This window comes from Xenopus laevis, chromosome 6S (genome assembly GCF_017654675.1).
Source record: "Xenopus laevis strain J_2021 chromosome 6S, Xenopus_laevis_v10.1, whole genome shotgun sequence".
In the NCBI taxonomy this organism is placed as follows: domain Eukaryota; kingdom Metazoa; phylum Chordata; class Amphibia; order Anura; family Pipidae; genus Xenopus; species Xenopus laevis.
Genome location: NC_054382.1, coordinates 107073315 through 107090037, shown reverse-complemented (window position 1 = coordinate 107090037; position 16723 = coordinate 107073315). Strand labels below are relative to the sequence as shown.

The following is a 16723-nucleotide window of genomic DNA, read 5'->3' as shown; positions in this document are numbered from 1 at the left end:
TGTTTGCTCTTTTGAAAAATGGATTTCAGTGCAGAATTCTGCTGGAGCAGCACTATTAATGGATGAGTTTTGAAAAAAAAAACATGTTTTCACATGACAGTATCCCTTTATTTTGGATTGCATAGAAGTTGGAACAGCATAGAAGCGCAGAAGAGCTGGCGCTCCTCTATACTAATCTGCTGATATGCTCTATGTTTGTTTGGCAGATAACATTTTCTAACCTGGGCAATTGTCAAACCAAAAGATATCCATTGTACATAGATATTGGTTGCTAACTATCTGGGCATCATTTAAAAAGCAAAAATTCCCAACAATTGGTTTTATCAGTGTGTGCATGAACATGAAAAAGCCTTCAGAAAGAGAGAGAAAAATAATCCCATAAAAACCCATATACAAGCACTCACAATTCAAACACAAATAATTGATATATGTTTTTTTTTTTATTTTATTTTTGTTTATCCTCAGAAGACTGACTCAGTTCTTCAGGGCTGAATGTAAAAGGCTTGTCATAGCCCATGAGATGATTATAGTCATAAGGATTGCCAAAAAGCATTGGATTCACCAACATTGATTTCTTTTGGGCATAAAATGTTGTGAACATCTTGCTTACTCCGGGTATTTCAACATCCTTTGGGTGGAAAACTGTCCTTTTTTCAGCAAGGAGGGCATTGTAAGTAACTGCTGTGTAGGTGTCTGTCTCTGAATTGTGATATAAGCGGATCACGTAGCCTTTTGTAATCAGGTGCAAAGTAACTGGAGTGACAAAGGTGAAGAAGCCTACCACGCTGACAAAGGCGATCTTTAATGCTAAACTGTCGACACTAATTCCAGACTGCAGCAGAATGTATGGCATCAGGCAGATACTAAAAATACTGGTGGAATATGAAAAAAACTTTATCCCTGTAAAGAGAAGAAAACATTTTTTAGATAATGTTCAACTTGAGAAAAATAATGTTTTAATCATGGTAGAGCTACCCTGGAAGAAAATAGATGCAGCAGTTCATCAATGGACCTTTGCTAGACAAGTAGTATTACTGACAGGATAATATGTTCATTGAACCTTGAAACTCATCATATATTTGCAATGTGCAATGTGCAATTTCAGCAGCTGTTTTCAGTTTCTCGTACAACAAGAGAGAAAATGAATGCGGCTAAGGGCATCGGATTTAAAGGAACAGTAACACCAAAAAATTAAAATGTTTCAACGGAAAACAATATAATGTAATATTGCCCTACATTGGCAAAACTGGTGTGTTTGTTTTAGAATCACTATATTAGTTCATGTAAACAAGCTGCTGTGTAGCCATGGGGGCAATCATTCAAGCACAGGATACACAGTAGATAACAGATAAATTCTGAAGAATCCCATTGCATACCACAGAGCTTATCTATTATCAGCTGTGTATCCTGCGCCTTTTCTCCTTGTTCAGCTTTGAATGGCTGCCCCCATAGCTACACAGCAGCTTTTTATATGAACTATAGTAGTACTTATCTGTTATCTATGGTGTATCCTGTGCTTGAATGGCTGCCCAATGGCTACACAGCAGCTTGTTTATATGAACTATAGTAGTACTTACTTGCAGAGTATTAATTGGACAGCGCACTCCAGAGCACTCTTCATACAGAATCGCTCGTTTCCAAATTAAAGTTTAAAGAATCACTATATTAGTTTATTAGTGGTACTTATCTGTTATCGATTGTGTATCCTGTGCTTGAATGGCTGCCCCATGGCTACACAGCAACTTGCTTATATGAACTATAGTAGTCTTTCTGAAGCAAACATGCCAATTATACCAGTGCAGAGCAACACTACATTATATTTTCATTACTTTAAAATGTTTTCATTTTTTGGTGTCACCCCCAGCTTCAGGGAACGGCAATCCAAAATACACATCAAAAAGACAGGGCTACTCGGCACTCAGAGAAATCCATAGGGCCAAGATTATAAATTACAAAAATAAGTCTTTATTGAGCATAGCTAAAAGTATAAATTCATCTCCATAGGTCCAACGCGTTTCGTACCTGCAAGGTACTTCATCATGGGTTTATCATAATACCTTGCAGGTACGAAACGCGTAGGGCCTATAGAGAAGCATTTATACTTTTAACTATGCTCAACAAAGACTTATTTTTTTAACTTACACTTTTGGCCCTGTGGATTCCTCTGAGTGCCGAATAGCCCTGTCTTTTTTCTGTGTATTCTAGTTTTCAGTTACTTAGACTTCTAAGGACAGCTAAAACATAAAATAGTGGGCCTCCATAAACAGTTTTGAGCTCCCCTAGGCTGCCCAATCCCACAGTTTGGGGACCACTATCCTCAATGACACCAGGATAACACTGTCAAATTCAAAAGGAATAATACTAATACTTTAACCAAAAGACTCCTTCTCAAGAGGCAATATGATAATGGAGCAAGAAGGAAGCCCTTACTGAATAACACACGATTACCATCTCCTTGAATATTTGCAATATATATGCATATTTTTTTAATGCCATGGGTTTTTGATGACAGTTTTTCAGGCTACAAATTAGTAGATTTGCTGACAGACGGTTGTTAAAGGGTCAGCTCAGTGTAACCTTAGCTCAGTGTAGGCAAGGCAATTGTAATGCAAGGTGCAACTGGTTAAAGACGTAGTTCACATTAATTTTAACTTTTATATGTCATATGAAAGTGATTGAACCTACCAAGCACTGATTTTGCCAGATTCCCAGTGTAAATTAATCTGCCATCTTCATAATTCCCAGCACCTTGGGATGTGCTAATATACCGGACAGACGTCACATTAGGTAGTATAATCTGCAAAAGAAATGAAACGATAGGAACAGCACCCAGAATGTTGTCCTTGCACTTTAAATACAAAATGCCTGCCTGCCTCACTTTCTATGTTGCATCAGTGTAGCTTCTTTATACAGTCAACCCCTTGTTTTCATTTTCTACCTTGAATATCCAAATATTTGTATTTATATAAGTATAGCCAGGCCTAACACACACACACATATATAATAATTAAAAAGAATATAACATTTAAAACTGTGTTATGTGCAGAGTAAGAAATCCTTGTCACATTTTCAAAAGGACTACAGTTTGGTTTATGACTCTTAGCTTCAGACTGTCCAACAAGTCAACTGCTGTTCAACTACAACTCTCATCAGCCAGCAGCTGTCAGTGGCATGAAGAGAAGGAGCACAACAGAAGATAGAGGGTTTCAGCTTGAGAGGAACAGCAAAGGGGGAAGGGGGTGTCCTACTTTACACCTCTACGGGCCAGTGAAAATATTGGCGCCTTTAGACAAATGGCCTCTCTGGTCTACCCTAAAACTGGCCCTGATTGGTCCAACCACAGTTTCTAAGCAGATGCAGTGCCAGTTCTTAATAATAACATGGCCGCCCCCATTCAGCGCACCTGTGTAGAAGGCTCACATCTCCTCCGTGCAATGCCAAGTCCCTCTTTAGGGAACAGGACTCCATAGACTGGAGCTGACCGTGCGCCCGCAGCGCTAATCCTCGCCCTACTATGAGCAAGACTCTGGCGGCAGCAAGTTGTCAAGCGTAACATCTCCTATGTTGTCAGGACGATTCTTACGCTCATTAACACAGGAAGGACTCGAGCGCGTGTGCGCAGTTTAATGTTCCCCTTTGGAACGAGGAATAGTGAATATGGTTCCTACTTCAAAGTACCGCCCACCGAATAAACTTGACCATATACGGGTTCATTCTAGGCGATGTTTAAAGCGGAATTATTATCAACTGACCTCCCATCTGTATGTGGAAATAGTTTGCAGAAATGTAAATAAATTCACAATAAAATAATGCCACCCTACATCTCTATATAACTATAACTATATCTGTGTGCAAAAGGCATCTATGGAAACTATAGTAATAAAGCTTAAACCGAGTTCCACATTCCCCAGCAATCTTCGCTGGTTAGTCTCCTCCATAGTGACAGTAGGGTTGCCACCTTTTCTGGAAAAAAATACCGGCCTTCCTATATATTTATCTTTTTTCCTTATTAATAACATTGGGATCAGCCATCATTTTTACTGGCCAGACTGGTAAAATACCGGCCAAGTGGCAACCCTAATAGCTGCAGTTAACAGGCATGCTACTGGGACACCATTGTAGAATTGCCACCTGTCTGGTTCTTTTAATCAGTTTGTTTGTTTTTCTTGGGGCTGTTCAGTTCACAGTTGTCCAAGTTTCAGCATTGTGAAACCAGAATGAATCTAGACAAGACTCTGAACCAACTCTGTCACTGCCCTGTCCCCATGCAAAAGAGCACCTTCAATGAGCTCACCCTTACAAGTCACTAGGGTCGTCACCTGGCCGGTATTTTACCGGCCTGGCCGGTAAAAATGAAGCTTGATGCCAATGTTATTAATAGGAAAAAATGGCAAGAATAAAGGAAGGCCGGTATTTTTTTCCAGAAAAGGTGGCAACCCTACAAGTCACTGGTCCACAGTGTCGGACGATGGTGTCTGGGGGTCAACCTTTAGGGGTCCATCACCCCAGTTACTAAGTCTGTCTGTACATCGACTGCCCTTAGGGTTGCCACCTGGCCTGGTCGGTAAAAATGATGCTTGATCCCAATGTTATTAATAGGGAAAAAAGATAAATATATAGGAAGGCCGGTATTTTTTTCCAGAAAAGGTGGCAACACTAACTGCCCTATATGACTGGAGTTGAATGTTTTACATCTTTTTTTTTAATTTTTTTGCCCTCCAGTTTTTGTACGATTAAGTCCTGAAGCATTTCTGTATCTAGGGTTGCCACCTAGCTGGTATTTTATCGGCCTGGCCGGAAAAAATTATGCTTGATGCCAACGTTATTAATAGGAAAAGCGGCAAGACTATAGGAAGGCCGGTATTTTTTTTCATAAAAGGTGGCAACCCTAACTGCCCTATATGACTTGAGTTGAATGTTTTACAACTTTTTTTTTTTTTGCCCTCTTGTTTTTTGAAAAATGCTTTAGTCCTTAAGCGTTTCTGTATCTAGGGCTGCCACCTGGCCAGTATTTTATCGGCCTGGCCAGTAAAAATTATGCTTGATGCCAATGTTATTAATAGGAAGCCCTGTATTTTTTTCCAGAAAAGGTGGCCATCCTATCTGTATCCCAATCACAGCACTGTGCCATCATGTCAGATACTGAAAGAACTGGTAGTCGTGGATAGTAATGAGTTGAATCTGAACTTTGCAAAAAGGGGTTAAGGTTCAGCCTAATCCTGATACAAATCTTGGAATGTTGTCACACATTTACATAATCTTAGTGATCAGATGATCTGAAAGTTGCAACTGAGCATCAGAAGGCAGACGTGTTATGTTTATAGAACTATCATGCCCCACTATAAACAATTTCCAAGTGAAAGGGAAAATAAAGTTTATTTCCTAATGAAAGAAAGTGGCATTTTGTGCATTTCCAATGGTTTGGAAGCAGGAAAGGTATTCAGATTACTTATACACCAAACGTCACGTTTGCTATGCATGCTTTATTCAATACATGTTTTTGATTCTTAATAATACCCTGTGGTTGCTGGTTCTTTTCTGGAAATATATATATATATATATATATATATATATATATATATATATATATATATATATATATATCTATATATATATAGATATATATATATATATATAGTTTTTGTTTTGTTTTTTACAAATATTCCTTCCTTATCAATAAATAGTTATCAGAACTCCAGTGCATTTCTGATCATGATCTCACTTCCCCTGATAGCTGGATTTTGTTGCACATGTGCCTTTGTTCTAAATCTTCTTAGAAGTCATAACTGTTTCCAATAGCTTGCAGAGGGCTTGCTATGACTCTTCTTCGTATTCCCTTAGGGATCTCTGCAGAAAGAGGAAGTGAAAGCTAACATCACCATACTGTGAATGTAACAGTGTTGATCTGATTGAATAGAGTGCCTGGGAACAGCAGAGAGCAGCAGCACTGTGTAATAGAAAAGAGTGTAAAATTAACTGTTTTAGCATAACCTTGTTGCTAAGGTGACATATAGTGATAGTGACCTTTCATTCTCCTTTAAAGGTTTTTTTCACCTTTGAGTTAACTTTTAGTATGATGTAGGACAGGGGTCCCCAACCTTTATATAACCGTGAGCAACATTTAAATATAACAAAATTTGGTCGAGCAACACAAGCATGAATAACTCTCGGGGGGTGCCAGATAATGGCTGTGATTGGCTATTTGGTAGACCCTATGTGAAATGGCAGCCTACAGGAGGCTAAACTTGACAGTACACCTAGTTTTTATGCAATTAAAATGTGCTTTCAAGCCTGGAATTCAAAAATAAGCACAAAGAGAACCATCAAAGGGGTTGGAGAGCAACATGTTGCTCGCTAGCCACTGGTTGGAGACCACTGATGTAGAGAGTGACATTCAGAGACAATTGGCTTTCATTTTTTTATTTGTGGTTTTCCAGTTATTTTATTCAGCAGCTCTCCAGTCAGCACTTTCAGCAACCTGGTTGCCAGGGTCCAAATAACCATAGCAACCATGCATTGTTTTGAATAAAAGACTGGAATATCACGAGTGGAGGGCCTGAATAGAAAGATAATGTATTAAAAAAGTTGCAATAACGATCCATTTGTAGTCTTACAGAGCATTTGTTTGTTTTTTTATATGGAGTTAGTTAATGTTGAAAGTAGGAAACATTTAGAGGAATAATCATTTAAAAAAAAAAAAACTATACAAACATAAATAATTGAATAGTTGCTCAGAATTGGCCATTCTATAACATACTAAACGTTAACTAGGTGAACCAGCCTTATAATGTATTTTGGAAAGATGCTTAGATTAGAACTACATTCTCTTATGTCTTTTTGTGTGCAGAGCCTCTTTAAAAATTCTTTACTAGTCAGGTATATCTAATGTTTCTTTTTATTTCCCCTGCTGGCTGCAATTCCTACTCTGCTCGGCAAAAGACTGTCCCCAGCTTTTGTCTCTCTCCTACTCCAGCACATGCCACTCTATGGAAGGGCAGGCAGCTGCCAATACAAAAACACCGGCGCTGCCTTTCTAGCCAAACGCAATTACCCATCCTCCAATCAGAGTCGCACTTCCGCGTCCAGTAACACGTCATGTCCGTTTCCCATAAACCCTTGCTCGCAATTGTGCAGCTGTCGCCAGGGAGAGGAGTGTTGCGGCCGCTGGAGGACTCTCGGATCTGCGGCCGGTAAGGGGTTTGGCTGGTTAAGCAGGGGATAGGCCGCACATGAGACCTGGGGGGGAGGTCATTTTGTAGTACCGAAATATTTCTTAGCTGGAACTCTTGGCAACGAGTTCTGTCGTGGGCGACGGGAGTTGTAGTTGAACAACAGCAATAGGTCGGTGGGTTGTTCCTTAAGGTACAACGCAGGTGGGATAATGCACATGATGTTCCTTACAGTATACAGTATTGTATCAGGAATTGGTGCAGAACAGCGAGGCCGGTGACAGGGTTGGGCACATATTGCATTACCCCAGGTTGATGGAGGATTATACAGACAAGAGCACGTATATTGTACATTGGGGATGTTCAGTCCTCTAACAGCTCTTGTCCTGCTTCTCTCTCTTCCCACAGACACAGGGGTTAACTAAACAGCACCTAAAGGGTTTCAGGTTGGACCTTCTGTGTCTTTATTGGCCTCCCACATCTCTGGGTCCCCCTATTTTCTAACCCCAGCCCTAAACAAAGCTCTAGTTTTGTATTTAAAGGAGTGGTTCACCTTTAAGTTAACTTTTAGTATGTTCTACAGTAGCCAATTCCAAGCAGCTTTATTATTTTTTATAGTTTTTTTTTTTTTTTATAAGTTACTTGGCTTCTTCTGACCTTTCCCAGCTTTCACATGGGGGGGGGTCACTGACCCCATCTAAAAGCAACTGCTCAGTAAAACTACAAATGTTTTGTTATTGCTTCTTTTTATCACATATTATTCTATTCAGGCCTCTCCTATTCGTATTGCAGTCTCTTATTCAAATCAATGCATTTATACCTGCAGACTGACACTGACCTTTCTCTGGGTGGGCCTAGTCATACTGATTCTGACAGCTGGCTGATCATTCAGCCTTTTGCCTAGAACTTTTTCAGCTGTGATACCCCTGCTGAGCTCGGCCATACCTTGCTATGTAAAAATCCTGTGTAAGATCCAAAATACAGTCTGACTGGTTATGCTTCTGTCTGTGTTATTATGCTTTGCCCCAGGCAGAAAGTAGTCTGCATCAGCCCACAGTTCCAGTGAGGCAACCCTTGAATGGGTGGAAGACACCCTAAGTGATTGTTATAAATGTCTCAGACACTTTGGGGCACATTTACTTAGCTCGAGTAAAGGAATAGAATAAAAAATACTTTGAATTTCGAAGTATTTTTTTGGTTACTTCGACTACGACTTTGAACTAAAAATCGTTTGACTATTCGATAGTCGAAGTACTGTTTCTTTAAAAAAAACTTCGACCACTTACTTCGCCACCTAAAACCTACCGAGCATCAATGTTAGCCTATGGGGAAGGTCCCCATAAGCTTTCCTAGCTTGTGGGGAAAGCTTGGATTAAAATCCTTCGAGTTGTTCGATTCGAAGGATTTAATGATTTTTCCTACGATCGTTGGAACGAACGAATAGCGGTAAATCCTTCCACTTCGAAGTTAATTAACCCTCGATATTCGACAGTAAGTAAATGTGCCCCTTTATCTGGGTCTTTTAAATTTTAAATTTTTTACAAACCAATTGCGAGTTGTCTAAGAATACCAATCACTACATTATACTTTGTATACGATAAATATACCTCTTTTGGCTTTATTCAACTCAGCACAGCTACTTTTTTTTAAAAAAAACTTTAATTATCCTAAATAAATCTCTGTCCATGCCCCTGATATTGTAGCTTTGTGTTGAATTTAAAAATGTGCCTGGTATTAGCCATATGTCGCTTCAGAAGTACTGTACCGCCCACGGTACTTGATGTATTCCCCCACAAGTTTTTTCAGCCGGCATAGAAGAATTAATAATGAAAACTACAGTTTTCAGCCCAGAAATGCTCAGAAAGACACTTTTACAGCAGTAATCTGTCTGTAACCGCGCGTTACGGGTAATTTCCATTAATACTAGGGGTGGTTCACCTTTATGCTAACTTTTAGTATGTTAGAGTGATCAATTCTAAGCAATTTTTCAATTGGTCTTCATTAATTTTTGTTTTTAATAGTTTTTGAATTATTTGCCTTCTTCTGATTCTCGGCTTTAGCTTTAAAATGGGGGGTCAATGACCCCATCTAAAAAACAAATGCTCTGTAAAGCTACACGTTTATTGTTATAGCTTTTACTACTCGTCTTTCTGTTCAGGCCTCTTCTATTCATATGCCTGTCTCTTATTTAAATCAGTGCATGGTTGCTAGTGTAATTTGGACCTTAGCAACCAGATTGCTGAAACTGTAAACTGGAGAGCTGCTGAATAAAAAGCGAAATAATTTGAAAAACACAAATACTAAAAAATGAAAACCTATTGCAAATAGTCTCTGAATATCACTCTCTACATCATACTAAACGTTAACTCAAAGGTGAACAACCCCTTTAAAAGGCTTCTTTAACAGGCAGCTAGAAAAAACCTGCAGCTTCCATAGCACAAAGGTCTCCGCTGCCATTCATTCATGTGCCTACAACCATAGGCAGACTCTACAGATTACACGTACAAAAAAAGTTAGATGTCTCCTGTATGGTTCTGGGCATAAGAAATGTTTTTCGAATTTTTGAAACAAGACCCTAAAATAGAATGTTACACTTATATTTTTGTAGGTTAAATATTTATATTTATTTTCTCTTCCAGAATCATCACTTGATTTATATAACAAGACGAACTTAAGCCACAACCATGGGTATGTTGTTTATTATCCTTTATTTTCATATAGAGCTAAGATCGATTAACAGAGAGAATACATAGTTGCTACAGTCCTTTCCCCACTGGTGCTAAATCTGCCCATAAATAGACGGTGCAAAAATATTTATAAAAAATGTTTCTAATATAGTTAGGTAAAAAATTTAATGTATAAAGGCTGGAGTGACTGGACGTATAACATAATTGCCAGAACACTACTTCCTGCTTTGCAGCTCTCTTGGTTTCAACTGATTGGTTACCAGGCAGTAACCAATCAGTGACTTGAGGGGGGTCACATGGGTCATAATTGTTGCTTTTGAATCTGAGCTGAATGCTAAGGATCAATTGCAAACTCACTGAACAATTATGTCCCATGTGGCTCCCCATAAACTCACTAACTCAGACTTAGAGAGCTGAAAAGCAGGAAGTTGGCTGTTATTGTAGACATCCAGTCACTCCAGCCTTTATACATTACATTTTTGGCTAACTATATTAGAAACATTTTTTATTTAGCCAGTTTTTTTTTTATTTTTACACTGAACTGTTCCTGTAAAAATACATTTCTGAAATAACTTGGTTACTTAAAAGGCAATATGATATAAAAATGTACCTTTCAACTTTTCATTTTAAACTTTCAGGTGTAAGCTGTTGTGAGTAGGCCCCAGACTTGTATGTGTACTTTTCTGTATGCTAAAATACAGGTATGGGCTTTATCTGGAAACCCATTATCAGAAACTTATGAATTATTGAAAGGCCGTCTCCCATAGACTCAATCTTATCCAAATAAAAATGTTAAAAAATTATTTCCTTTTTCTCTAGAGTAATAAAGCAGTACTTTGTACGTGATCCAAACTAAGATATAATTAATCGTTATTGGAAGCAAGACCATCCTATTGGGTTTATTTAATGTTTACATGATTTTCTATTATGCTTAAGGAATGAAGATCCAAATTACAGAAAGATCCGTTCTCTGGAAAGCATTCTGTTTAACAGGTCCCATACCTGTACCATTGTTATATGATGTGTCAATTGATTGGACACTATAAATTTCAGTACAGCACTATCCACAGCCTCTTTATATTAAAGGTCATGTAAACCCCCCCACACAACTTTAACCAGTGAACAGCCTCTTTAAAGTCTTTGAAAACCTGCCACTACAGTTGATAAAAGGTTAAAGGTGAACTAAACCCACCCCCAATGAGAAAAGCCCCATCCACTACCCTCCATACTACCCCCTCCCTGCTTAGTGCATTATTGCAAAATATGTCCCTGAATGTGTATCCGTGCAGAGCAGCGCAGCTCTATGGCGCAATCTTTGGTTATGTTTGGAAAGAAACCGCCGACACTGCTACAGCTATTTGGTGCATGCACAGTTGGAGCCAATCCAGTATTCACACCAATTTCACATTTAAATGGCCGAAGGGAAGAGGATCCAAAGAAGATGCAGAAGATTGTGTCCTTGAGATTTGCTGTGCTACTCTGCATAGATACGTGAAATACACATTTTGCACTAATGTGCTATGCGGGGAAGAAGTGAGAGGGCACTATGGAGGGTAATGGATGGGGCTTTTCTCATTGGGGGGATTTAGTTCTCCTTTAATAAGAAGGCTGTAGCATCCAATTAATAACTTAGGATTCCTTCTCCTCCTCTTACCCACTTCGCACCCAACCATAGGAATTCGCTTTGGCAATTGGGCATGCTCAATTCTTCTCAGTTCGGGTTACTAAACATGCCCTCCAGTCTAGCAGCCAATAAAGAGATGGCATTGCTGGTTCCCATAGGAACTCTTTTCTAGCTGTCTGATCCTATTTTTTTATTCTCCTAACCTCCTCTCCTGGGCTCAGCTTAACCACTACAGTGCTCAATCCAAGCAGGGTTTTTTTTTCATCAAAGTAATTTGTGCCTGTATACTCCTGCATTCTTGGTCGCATAAACTTTACAGCGCACATGTAAATGTCACTGATGATGAGTCAGAGGAGAAATTGTGTGAAAGCTGCTATTTGTTGTAGGAAAATGTGGTATATGTATGTACAGTGCAAATGATGACATTTGGGTGGGTAAATATGCTCAACACATATATATGGTAGGATCATGTAGGTTTTACATGTCCTTTAAAGGAAAACAATACCCCTAGAACAATGGAGGTCACTAAAAATATATTGCATGAAACAGCTCATGTAAAACCCTGTTTCGTGTAAATAAACAATTTTCTTAATAATGTACTTTTTTAGTTGTATGGGCCATTGGGTAATCATAAAGAGAAAATTGTCATTTTAAAATATAAGTGCTGCCCCCTGGGATCGTAGGATTCACAGTGCACACACGCACAATATATGTTGGGTCACATGAGCCAATTAGACAGAGTTCTGTCTTTTGCTTCCACACTTCTTCCTGTTACAGAGTTGTAGTATTTCTGGTCAGTTGATCTCTGAGGCAGCACACAGACCATCACAAAATGGTGGTCCAAGGCAAGAGATGTAAAAGGGCAATATTTACTTATATTAAAGAAACTTATCAAACCGGAATATATATTTGACACTTACTTTGATATAAACTATCTGTTGCTTAAGTATTTATTTTGTGGGTATAGTTTCCCTTAAAGAAAAAAGGTAATTGACGTATGTAACAAAGTGCCGTGTTCTTTACAGATGGTGAAGAGAAAACCTATGGTGGCTGTGAGGGTCCTGATGCTATGTACGTAAAACTGATTTCATCTGATGGCCATGAGTTTATTGTTAAAAGGGAACATGCTTTGACATCAGGAACAATAAAGGCCATGTTAAGTGGTCCAGGTATGGAAGCTTGTTTTCTCTACGTCCTTTTAGGATTTGTTCATCTCCATGTGCTAGCCTTGGGTACTATTCTAATGAGCTCTGTACCCAGTGCATCTTTAGGCTTTACCCAGGGATAAGCAGAAAAATGATTCTGTGCTTGAGCAGGACAAAACAGAAGTTGTTGGAGGCATATTTGGAAATATTGGGTCTGGATCTTCACTGCTATAGGCTGCTCTGCTGTAGATCTGGCTAATACATTAATCTGACAGCTCAAAGTTTACCTGATTTGTCAGGCATTGGTCCCCTTTTAATGGATAATAGTACAGGTATGGGATATGTTTTCTGAAACTCGTTATCCCGAAAGCTCCAATTACGTAAAGGCCGTCTACCAATGATAGTTTTATCCAGATAATCCAAAATTTTAAAAAATGATTTCCTTTTTCTCTGTAATGATAAAACAGTAGCTTGTACTTGATCCAAACTAAGATATAATTAATTCTTATTAGAAGCAAAATCAGCCTATTGGGTTTATTTATTTACATGATTTTCTAGTAGACTTAAAGGAACAGCCACACCAAAATATGAATGTGTTTTAAAGGAATGACAATATAATCTACCTGGTGTGGTGAGCTCACTACCAGGATACCTGGGAAAGTCCAGGACGGAGCTTATTTATGCCCCAGGTTCCTAACAGAGTGGTTCCGGGACTGCTAGTCCAGCCCGGGTGTTTTGAGTTGTTCTTAGGTATCTCAGGTGGTTAATTAAAAAGGCAGCTCAAGCCAGAGTGGAGAGTTCCTAGTATACAGTTGTGTGTGCTTCAACCACCTCACATAGGTTCCTTTCGGGCAGAGTGCAAAGCAGTGTATAGGCCCTTTCCATGGGCCAATTATACAGCAAAAAGGAAATCACCAAAAGGTTTGGGATTTTATATATTCCTTTATGTACTTTGTTTTGGGGAGACAGGCGGTAGGCGAAATCTCTCAATTTAAATATAGTTTAAGGGAGGAACTCCATGATTCGTCTTGTGCCGACACTTCGCAATGTGAAAAAACGCATGCGACGTGTCGGATTTTGTGAAGATAAATGTTTGGAAACAGATCCGCATACACTCGAGATTATGCAGTCGGATAAATGTAGTTCTTACCTGCTATTTCTCCTTCACTTCCTGTTATCCAGACGCATCGTGGAGTTCCTCCCTTAAAATCAAACAGTCTAGTAACCACCGATGTGTTGATGAAAGCAAGAGAACACTTATTTGATTGATGACTACTAACCAATGGGACATGTGTGTATTGTTTTCACAGGACAATTTGCTGAAAATGAAACCAATGAAGTGAATTTCCGAGAGATTCCCTCCCATGTTCTGTCTAAAGTCTGCATGTATTTTACCTACAAAGTTCGTTATACAAACAGTTCCACAGAAATCCCAGAATTTCCCATTGCTCCAGAGATCGCACTGGAACTGCTGATGGCAGCAAACTTCCTCGACTGTTAAATAAAATAAATTATGGAAAATCAATATGTTAAATGGATTCTTTTATATTTAAATGCCCAGGGTTTTTTTCTATTTAGCATGTTTGCATTTTTCCAAGCACTGAATTGTATATGTATATTGTTACGCACCCACATCCTTCCTTAGCAAAGCAGCCGGCATGAATTGACCTGCTTGTTGCTAATATATTTTTCCCCTCGCACTGTCCTTAATAAACAGTTATGAATATTTGATGTTAATTAAGTGCTTTAGATATTTTCTTTTTCATTGTTTCTAGACTAAAGTCGATTAACCAGGAAGTCACTTTGCCTTGTAAGCCTTTAAACTGTTTTCATGTAATTGTATATTGCTGAATTTGTCTAAAAAAAAAAAAAAAGCAGCAAAACATTAAATCGGCTAAATATTTTAATGTATAATTTTTAGTATTTGTAATACTGAAATACTGAAAATTTTAAAAAGTCCTATTCCTCCCATTTAATTTGTAGGTATGGGACCTGTTATCCAGAATGCTTGGGACCTGGGTTTTTTTCAGAAAGGAAAAAAGGAAATCCGTTTTAAAAGTTTGGATTATTTGTTTATTATGCAGTCTATGGGAGACGGCCTTTCCTTAATATGGAACTTTCTGGATAATTGGTTTCTGCATTATGGATCCCATACCTGTACCTAAATACTGAAAAAAGTCAGATTCCTCCCATTTACAGACCCATTTATCAAAGGTCTGATAGTAATTAAGACATAGCAGCAATACAAGCTGCAATGAAAACAAATAAGTAATCAGCAATGCAGGATGTGTAGCCAAGTCTTTATATGGAAAAAAGAAACGTAGGATGCAGAATTTCTCCAGTCTGATCCAGATATATGAACCCTTGGTTTTTAAAGCAGCAGTGTAAACCAAGAGAGCTGAACAGCAGGAAGTAGTGTTCTGGCTATTATGTTAGACATCCAGTCACTCCAGCCTTTATACATAACATTTTTGCCTAACAAACTATATTAGAAACATTTTTTAACTATTTACCCAGTTTTTATTGTTTACACTGAAATTTGTATGTCAGGAAGGCTGCAAACAACTCCAAATTGATCCCTGGACGTATCCCATTGCCTTAAACAGCAAATCAGCAGGTTTTAGGTGGAGAATAGTCAAATTTGAGTCATTAAAGGGCCAGAGAATATCTTGAAAATCTAATAATTTTTTTAAAAAACTCAAATTGAAAATTTGAATAACTCCCTAGTCGAATTTCACTGTTTTTACCATAATAAATTTGAAAATTGGTATTTTCAATTTGACCCCTGATAAATCTGCCCCTTGCTATCATTCTCAGACTTATATTAGACTGCTCAAAGCTAATTGCTTGTAGGTTGTTATTGGAACTACATGCCACAGTGTTTGTTTTCTTGCTACGGTCAGGTTACAGAGTCATTCATTTATAAAGGCATCGTCTCTGCTTTCAGTTATTCTAGGCTCAGCTGTACACCTTCTCAGCAGTTATTCCAGTTTACCTGCAGGTGCTGCCATTATTAGCCATTCCCATCAGCATTCCTGTAAAGCATATATTTTGAGAATGTTGATGTGCATTTATCAAGTGTGAGCCTGCTGTAGCTGCCTTCATCTGGATTCTATTTCTGATTTGTTTCTGTTGGACTTGTTTCTCTAGTGAAAATGTCTAGCTTGTATGCAGTCACTTACTGCTTTCCATGACTTGGTCTCGTCTTTTCTATCTTTGCTACATTTTTGTTTTGGTGTAATTCCTGATGAGACCTTTATCCTCTATATAGAACATTCCATTCTCTTATTTATTTAAAATACCTAACAGCGCTGTGTCTTTTCTGCATGACTGTGATTCCGGACAGTCTGCAAAACGTTCACTGTGGTTGGCTCTAGTGTTCCATTCACAATTCAAAGCCTAATCTCCAAATCTACTAGTATGCTAGTGGGGCACAGGCTAAATTTCTCTTAGGGGCAGATTTACCTAGGGTAGAATGTAAATCCTTCGACTTCGAATATCGAAGTCGAAGGATTTACCACAAATAGTTCAATCGAACGAAAAATTGTTTGATCGCACGATTAGATCCTTTGAATCGTTCGATTCGAAGGATTTTAATCCATCGATCGAACGATTTTTCTTCGACCAAAAAAAGGTTGGACCTTCCCCATAGGCTAACATTGAGCTTCGGTAGGTTTTAGGTGGCGAACTAGGGGGTCGAAGTTTTTTTTAAAGAGACAGTACTTCGACTATCGAATGGTCGAATATTCGAACGATTTTTAGTTTTGATTCGAAGTCGAAGTTCGAAGTAGCCAATTCGATGGTCGAAGTAGCCAAAAAATAAAAAACATTCGAAATTCGAAGTTTTTTTTATTTATTCTATTCCTTCACTCGAAAAGTAAATGCGCCCCTTAGTGTGAGATACACCTAAAAGCCCAGCTTAAAGAGGAATAGAGTGAAATGTTTGTTTGGGGTGGTTACAGATGGTTTTCCATGAGTAACTATTTATTATATATATGTAGGGGACTGGTAAATTAGTCTCCCAGTGCTATAGACTCCTAAACTGGGTCATAAACAGTTAGGAGGGGGACCTGTTTTCATTATACTGCCTAAAGCTAT

General features: G+C 38.5%; 2 protein-coding genes across 2 annotated transcripts; one reads left to right on the top strand and one right to left on the bottom strand.

Annotated features, from left to right (window-relative positions):
* Nucleotides 1-421: 421 nt before the first annotated feature.
* On the bottom strand, nt 422-3635 carry tmem70.S (transmembrane protein 70 S homeolog). The gene is made up of 3 exons (XM_018223808.2): nt 3404-3635; nt 2686-2797; nt 422-900 (listed from the first exon to the last, which is right to left on the bottom strand). Exons 1-3 carry the CDS (start codon nt 3554-3556, stop codon nt 446-448), a joined length of 720 nt encoding a protein of 239 aa, XP_018079297.1. The 5' UTR covers nt 3557-3635; the 3' UTR covers nt 422-445.
* Nucleotides 3636-7035: 3400 nt separating this feature from the next.
* LOC108695349 (elongin-C) lies at nt 7036-14362 on the top strand. The gene is made up of 4 exons (XM_018223807.2): nt 7036-7190; nt 9809-9857; nt 12506-12649; nt 13936-14362. The coding sequence occupies exons 2-4, from the start codon at nt 9854-9856 to the stop codon at nt 14124-14126; spliced, it is 339 nt and encodes a 112-aa protein (XP_018079296.1). The 5' UTR covers nt 7036-7190; nt 9809-9853; the 3' UTR covers nt 14127-14362.
* Nucleotides 14363-16723: the final 2361 nt, after the last annotated feature.